The sequence below is a fragment of the Salvia hispanica genome, chromosome 3, assembly GCF_029641045.1.
Source record: "Salvia hispanica isolate PSC_SH4W2 chromosome 3, Shi_PSC_v1, whole genome shotgun sequence".
NCBI classification, from domain to species: domain Eukaryota; kingdom Viridiplantae; phylum Streptophyta; class Magnoliopsida; order Lamiales; family Lamiaceae; genus Salvia; species Salvia hispanica.
Window position 1 is genome coordinate 52,601,503 of NC_142694.1, and position 8,635 is coordinate 52,610,137.

The window sequence follows — 8,635 nt, forward strand, 5'->3', positions numbered from 1 at the left end:
TATAAGTTAAAATTAAAGATGCTAGATTTTCTGCGTCAAAAGAATCCAATTTAATTCAATATTTGAATAAAATGGATATGGATCTACAAATCATAGTAAGTTGCATCTTTGAATATGCTTTGTTTGATAATTAAAGTCTTGTACTATGATTAACTAATCAAGTTTAATCCCGATGGAAATATTCAAAACCCACAAATTTTTAGACACTTTTAAAATCAAATTCTGTCCTAAATGAAAGGTTAATCTATATATAGATAATAAATTTTTAGTTTGGTAAATGATTCTGCTCCTGGGATGTATATTACTTATGATGTATGACATCTAGCTAGCTTAATTTAAGATATAATTTTATCGTTAAATCTAGAATAACAAAAGGAAAAAAAAAAGGATACACCTCTCAACCACTCATGTATATATATTATGATTCGCCACTATAATTATATTTATACAAACCTAACTATAGAATTCTTCCAACCAAATTCACAAATAAAATAGTCCACCAGGCGGTATTGTTTTTTTTTTTTTGCAACATTAGGTATATAATATAGGGGTCTTATTCTAATGCTTATAGCACCCTAATCCAAAATCAAGACTAAATCTCGACCCTTGGATTTTAAAATGAGTGGATGAGATTAAAGCTCACAAATCTCAATGAATAGTAGACAAAATATCAACAAAAGGGTAATATCGTCATTATGTTATCATATGATAATTTTCGTGGGTGTTTTTTTATATCAACATTGTGTATTACAAATATCAACAATATGATATAAGAATATCAACATTAGTACAAGAAAATATCAACACATATTTATTGAGATTTTTACATGGTTTTATTGAGATTTTTTGATGTATTTGTTGATAAAAATCTGGGTATCAACATTTACGAAAACTACAATAAAAAATATCAAATTTCATCATCTGAACGTCGTCGGAACATATGCAATTGAGATCTCGTTGGAATCCTTATTAAATTATCTTTAATTTGATATATTTTTTGCGAAAAAATAATTTAAATTGAGAGAGTTACGTAAATTTAAAGATTTGAGATGATTTTGAGGAGAGAGAAAGTAGTTAGTTATAATTACTAGATTTGACATTAATACCCTTTTAATTTAATTAATAATTATTTAAATTTAAAATATATTACACTTGACATTATTAACCACAAGATCTTCTAATCTAATGGTTGAAAATTGGTCTTAATTTAGAATTGGTAATTAGTTAGCAATTTATTACATCCCTATCCCTATAATATAGTACCCCATATTATTTCAAGTATCATTATATTTCCTGTGTACATTAGCAACATCAATATATATAGAATCCTATAGATATACTCTTAAAGACACTACAATAAATTATATTGTCTATATAAATTATAAAGGTATAAATAATTTAAGAGGATTAATTAAATACTATTTATGTCAATTTGTGGGTCAGAACTATGATGTTTACTTGTAATTAATCAAGTGGACACAATTTACTTCCTTCATTCCCTGATGTGACCACCCCACTCCCCATCTACGATCTATATACACGCATATGCGTATATATATTTCTTGTTCGTGAATTTGCAGTTAAACTTTTAAAAAAAAAGATGATAAAAATAATAAATAGAAGCTGCCTCATCTTTAGCCAACAGAGCTCCATGTTTACTGTTAACAGTGCTGTAGTAATAAAATTTAGTGTTTGGACGAATTTATCTGGATATGGACAACCTTGACTAACTCTAACTGCGTGTTTTTTTAAAAAAAAAAATAAAAAAAAAGAAAGAATTCTTTTACTGTGCGTGACGAAGGTTATGTTTGTCTTCAAGTGATGACCAAAAGATACGAAAATGAGAGCCCCGGTGGGGTGGTGGCTGAGGGGGCGGTGGCCCCCCCAAGCCTTCGCCGCTTCCGGACACTCTATATGGGACGTACGTGGGCTCACCATCAACCCTCTCTATGTATATGTACATGTGTATGTAACTCTGCATGCACATTATCATCATTATTATTTTAATTATTAATTATCTCTTTTAGTTAGGATTGAGAGAGAATAAAAATTAAAAAGGGATATGTGTTAGCGGCTGTGGACGACACCAAACACAGGAAGACCCTAAGTAGCATCTTTTTCGAAAACCTCATGTTTTCACTGAAAGCAAGGGAATACATTACAGTGATTAAATTTGGGGGAAATAGAAATAGAAATAGAGCATCACATCACGCACATAATTATCTATCTATGCCTTGATATTATTTCCCCTTTTTCCCCTCCTTCTCTCTCATCTCCTCTCTCTTTCCCTCTTACCTTCAATTTAGCTGTAAATTCCCACTCCTCCTCGCTGCATCTTCTTCATTCTTCCATTTCTGCACCTCTCTCTTTATTTATATATATCTTTTTTGATGAGAAAAAGCTGGTAATTAAATCTGGAATCAGCACAAATCGAAGATTGTGATTAATTAAACATGGCAGCTTCTTCTTCCTCGCCTTTCCTCTCATTAAGAGATGAAAACGAGCAGCCACAGCAGCAGCAGCAGCTTCTCCCTTCAGCAGCCGCGGCGGCGCCGGCGAACAAGAGGCGGCGGAACCAGCCGGGAAATCCAAGCAAGTATCAGAACCCCCTTTCTTAAATCTGCATGAAATTAATTTACTAACAAATCGAGATTTATAACTAGTATGATTAAAACGACAGATCCGGATGCGGAGGTAATCGCGCTGTCGCCGAAGACGCTAATGGCGACGAACCGGTTCGTGTGCGAGGTGTGCAACAAAGGGTTCCAGAGGGAGCAGAATCTGCAGCTGCACCGGCGCGGCCACAACCTGCCGTGGAAGCTCCGGCAGAAGAGCACAAAGGAGGTGCGGCGGAAGGTGTATCTCTGCCCGGAGCCGAGCTGCGTCCACCACGACCCGTCCCGGGCGCTCGGCGACCTCACCGGAATCAAAAAACACTACTCGCGAAAACACGGCGAGAAGAAATACAAATGCGAGAAATGCTCCAAAAAATACGCCGTCCATTCCGATTGGAAAGCCCATTCCAAAACCTGCGGCACCAGAGAGTACAGATGCGACTGCGGCACTCTCTTCTCCAGGTGATTCATTTCAATCCCTAATTAACAATTTTATTATGTCAATTTTGTGATTAATTTGGGGGTTTTAGGGCTTGGATTCCTTTTCTATTTTCCCTGCACATGAAAAAGTTACCTCACGGGATTGGAAAGTTCTCAGCTTTTGCAACAGTTACTAATTATGGCTCTCTTTCTCACACACACAAATGAGAAAATAAACTTGGATTCCCTTTTTTTTTTTATTGGTTTTGGAGTTTTGCTCTAATATTTCGTTTTGTTCTTTGGAGGTTTGCCTGTCAAAAAAATGGCTCCACGTGAATTCGCACTGGAAAACGCCATGACCTAAGAGGGGTTTTTTTGTTTGAGAATTCTCTCTCTATCTTTGGAACATCCGTCCTAAAACGATTACTCAGACTTGGTCTGGTTTTACCTTATTAAAAAATGTGGAAAGAATTTAATTTCACACATATGATTTTGGTTTTACCACTTGGAGTTCACGTGGTAGCATAAAAAAGTTATTAAGATACCAGGTTTGTTCTCTTGTGGGTTGGCTAGATGTGTTCACCACTGTACTTGTTGCAGGTATCCATTTTCATGATAATGTTTTTTGAGTGTCCAACATCCATTCCCACCTATAACCCATCTTTCCCCTCTCTCTCTCTCTCTCTCTCTCTCAATTATTTGAACAACACTACCTATCCATGTTGTGCCAGTGTTTTCATTTCTAAACTTTATAGTACTCCACCACACTCTTGGTTGATTTGCTCTATAGAGGAATCTTTCATTATAGGCTCATTTCTAGCTCTATTTACTTATAGGCTCATTGTTTTGGTTGACAAATAAAGGGGGTTTTGCCATATTAGAGGGCATTGTTCTTTATAAATCAGTTGATCAGGTGTTTGCAGAAATGTTCCTTTTTAAAATTTGGTGGTGTAATAGGTGATTTGATGCAATGATGAATATGTTTGAATGGAAGAAACTCTTCTACCTAACTTTTTCAATTATGTATACATATGCCCTTGTCTCTTTTCTCCAAATTACATTGTGCATTCTCTCCTTCAAATATATCTATAAACCATCCTACCAACTAGTAGTATTATACTCCTATATTCTATTCGGTAAGATTCCATTGCTCACGACTGCACAGCCAAAATCTCCATATTTTTATTATTTTGGCTAATCCCATTTCCACAATTCCACCTAATTCACTTCCAATTTCTAGATGTTTTGCAATTTTATACAAATAAGTATCATTAATATCTTATGTAGATATCATATTAGATCCTCATACAATTTGACATATATATGTTGCAGGCGTGACAGTTTCATCACACACCGAGCCTTCTGCGACGCGCTGGCTCAGGAGAGCGCGCGGAACCTGAACGCGCCGTCGCTAACCAGCATAGGGAGCCACCTCTTAGGGCTCTCCCAACATGATCAGATGAACCAAGGAGCCCTATCAAGTCATGACATACTCAGACTGGGCAGGCCCGGCCAGCAATACGAAACCCTAGTCAGCCCGGGAGGGTTCCGCCCCTCCCCGCGTGGGCTATTCCTGCACCCAAATCACGATCACGACCATCAAGATCATCAAAATCAATCTCCCCATAGTGCCATGCTGCCCAACAAGTCATCATTGCAAAGCCTCATGCAACTTCCCCAGCTCCACATGAACAACACTGCCAACACCTCCTCCAACTCTTCCGCTGCCGGTCTCTTCAACCTCAGCTTTTTCCCCGGCAACAACAACAACAACGCCGCCTCCACCATGGATGGCGGCGCTCACCACTCCGCTGCTGGAGATGACTCCACCCTCTTCTCATCTGGTAAAATCAAAATCTAAAACCCTAGCCTCAAGTCTCAACAAAACCCCCAATTTAGGACTAATCCATTGAATAATCATCAGGTAATCTCATGAGCATTGCGATTCCATCGCTGTACAGCACATCGCAGGCGATGCAAACCCCAAGCGGAGGGCAGATGTCGGCGACGGCGCTTCTCCAGAAGGCAGCTCAGATGGGCTCCACCGCCACCAATAACGGCGGCGCCTCGTCGTCGCTGCTGAAGAGCTTTGGGAAGTCACCCGACCACCACAGTTTCGGTGGCAGCAGCGTCTATGGAGGGAGCAACAGCGGCGGCGGCAACCATCTGCACGACTTGATGATGAACTCCATCGCGGCGGCGGAGGGAGGCTTCGAGCAGGCGGAGATGGAAGAGTACAGAGGGTTCCATGGTGGGAATAGCAATAGTCAGCAGAGTGGATTCAGCAGCTTGGAGCAAGCGGGGAGGCTGACGAGGGATTTTCTTGGAGTTGGAGAGATTGTGAGAAGCGTGAGAGAGCAGCAAAGTGGGATGGATCATCTCGGCTCTTTGGATTTGCAGGGAAAAACCCAACCTTTTGGAGGGGGGAGTTTTCAGTGAAGGGATGGGATGCGGGTTTTGGATTTAAATGAAGAAAGAGATATCATCATTTTACAGGTATTCTTGCTTTCTATTCTATATATTTTTAGTCAATTAATATCCATACTTTTTTTATATACACTTATACAGATATTTCACTGCACCAAAATACCAAATGCATGCTTTTGTCTACCCCAGAATTGTCACAGGAATTATTTTGTTGAGTACTACATATTATGATTAATGATGAGATATTATTATATTTCATAAAAATAAATTAATTTCTATTTTTTTAGTACAATAAATGGCCAATGCTCATAAAAGGTAAAACATAAATTAAATTAATCCATGAAAATGCATTTGTATTTTAAATGAAAGTTATCCATACATATTTGATGTATGAAAATAAAAAAGACAAGATGCCTTCATTTTTCTACACTACTCCAGTATTTTTTTTCTTGGTGTGTTCTGTAATTCCCTCAAAAATATTGGTGTGTTCATTCATTAAACTTATGTAGAAACCATAATTTTTAAGTTAGGAAATTAATTGGTTGACTATTGATGTATGCAGGAGATCGAGCGGCTTGATTGAAGAAGAAGGCTAGCTTGTGTTTCAACAGTGTATATGGATGATGGATCCGAACCCCGAAAAAAGTTTTTTCTTCTGCTCTTATAATTTTTAGGTGCACTAGAAGAAGGAACGTACCTCAAACTTGTTGTTTTAATTTTGTAGTGTGACAATTTTTGTTCTTTTAACCTTTTGAATGAATATTTTGAGGGAAAACATAGAAAAAGAATGTACAACTGTAGAAGTTCAAAAAGAACGTTTCAAGTGAAAATGATGTTTTATAAATTTATGAATGATCAAGTACTGTACAGCTTCCCTTCGAAGGATTTACTATGTTTTGGTAGTAGCTAAAACCGAAAATGAAAAATCATTTACGATTCTCCGATTAATATGTTCATTTCGGCACAATTAATTTCCACTACCGGTATGATTCCAATAACATGATTTTTATTTTAACTCACCATTAATATTCTCCTATTCCTATATATAGTATTTGTTTTATTGAATATAATTATGTTACTATATTTTTATATGTAAGTTCTCACATTTTAGAAAGAATATAATTACAGTTGAATTATCCTCAATAGATTTCATACTATGGGGAATCGTAAAATTTAAGTATAGGTGTATTAATTATTTAATTATTTGATAATGTATTAATCAAAATAGATGTTTAATACATATGAATGCAACCAAATTAATTATTAACATGTAACATAGAACTATAATGAACTTGAATTTAATTTTTATATATAGCTTTGCCACTAATAATATTTCTCATTGGCAATTTGAATCTAGGAAATAAATGTATTTAAACTAGATATTTTCACTGTTGCATATTGATGAAAGAAGAACCATAAAAACAAAACAAAAGTTTTTGAAAATCATTCCAGAAAGTAGAATGGCAACCATCTAGAAGCTGGCAAAAAACAATTATGACAGACCAAATACATAAACATTATTATGTGAGTTTGAAAAGATCCCCAACATGCACCCCTTTTTTTGTAGCAAACATCAATAAATTCATATATACACTAAGTTGTCCTAGTTATCTTTGAAATTTTAGGATGCAAGTTCATAATGTTAATGGGACCATAGATCTACTCAGGAGTCTTCCTAAGATTATTATCTTATTACTTTATCGATACTATTTAATTACATATTGTCCTCAAATTGGGACCAGAGAAAACTACTATATTAGAAATATTATTAGTTCATAATGTATTAATTCATTATGCATACATATATGTATGCATAATCCGTTCTCCATGCTTTCTTGAATAATAATGAACCAATCATGCAAAATTTTAGTAATACTTTGATACGATGCGTCTGTGGCCTGTGGGAATTATTGAGTTATAGGTGGCGAATTTATATACAATAAACACCAACTTTTATTAGTTTAATTATGCCTGTGCCATTTTCAGTTCACCACTTATATAAAGAACGACTTAGTACCTTTTGTACTAATACATTTTGTGATGATAAGAATACATACACTATATTAAATTAATTTCAAAACACACCCATGACCCATACAAGATTTTAACGTCATGTACAACAAAGTCGGGTTAATTGTGGAGCCTAAAATATCTCCTACCATATTTAGGATTTCTTTCCTTGAATTATATTTCTTTGTGATAGATTTATTCCATAGAAAATATTTCCTTATGGAATATGTTTCCTAGTTTGACTAAAATTAGGGCTCTCTATTGTGCTTATAAATAGAGGTGTTCACTCATTGTAAAATCATCCTAAAATTATATAGTGAAATCCCTGGCTTGACATCGCCCCCAGACGTAGATACACTTTTTATCGAACTGGGTAAACAATTCGTTGTGTTCATTCTCCTTTATATTCGTGATTGCTTGTGTTTATTTCCCAACAAGTCCGCCATTAGTTGTCTCGGTTTGACTCGTCTCAAAATTTAAAAAATACTCCATAATAAAAAGTGGGTAAAAAATGTTGGATATTTTAGTGTAATTGGATTAACTTGATTGATTGGTTATTGTTATAATGATACATCATTTAAGTATGGAGGTGCAGAGTGCACGCTTATTTGAATTCATTATGATGTTAGGGGCGAAGCCCCTAAACAGATGAACAGGGGTCCGGGGGGCAGCGCCCCCGGGTAGTGGGGTCCAAGGGCAGAGCCCCTGGCTGGGGTCGAGCTGTTTCAGAAATTCATCCAAAAATGTAATTTCTGAAAATCGAAGGACTAATTTGCAATTTCGAAACCTTTTTGAAAATTAGTTATTTTCAGTTAAATCCCAACGGATGCACTGTTTCGTCAACAGCTGCATCGGTTCATCTTCTTCAAAATCCGATCAAGTCTTCTGGTTCATAATCTCGAATACACATAAGAAGGTTCTGCATTCTCTGAATTTTATCCGATCAAATAACTTTGGTAGAACCACCGAAATTGATTTGATCTGAAAGTGTTTTGCACGACTTTCAGATATCCGTTTTCTTGTTCTCTATATTGAATCTCCCTAACAAAGATCAAATCAAATATGTCGAACAAAGAAACGATGAAGGAAGGAGCGAAAGGTTTCGCGAAGTTGGATAAGTTTGCTGGCCAGGACTTCAGGCGCTGACAAAAGAAGATGCACTT

General features: G+C 36.2%; 1 protein-coding gene across 2 annotated transcripts; it reads left to right on the plus strand.

Annotated features, from left to right (window-relative positions):
- Positions 1 to 2,082: 2,082 nt before the first annotated feature.
- LOC125214482 (protein indeterminate-domain 4, chloroplastic-like) lies at positions 2,083 to 6,329 on the plus strand. Of its 2 annotated transcripts, none has more exons than XM_048115529.2 (5): positions 2,083 to 2,592; positions 2,681 to 3,077; positions 4,368 to 4,879; positions 4,960 to 5,531; positions 6,025 to 6,329. In XM_048115529.2, exons 1-4 carry the CDS (start codon positions 2,454 to 2,456, stop codon positions 5,472 to 5,474), a joined length of 1,563 nt encoding a protein of 520 aa, XP_047971486.1. In that variant the 5' UTR covers positions 2,083 to 2,453; the 3' UTR covers positions 5,475 to 5,531; positions 6,025 to 6,329. The 2 variants fall into 2 exon arrangements, with proteins under 2 accessions (XP_047971486.1, XP_047971487.1); XM_048115530.2 differs by having other exon boundaries at positions 2,084 to 2,596.
- Positions 6,330 to 8,635: the final 2,306 nt, after the last annotated feature.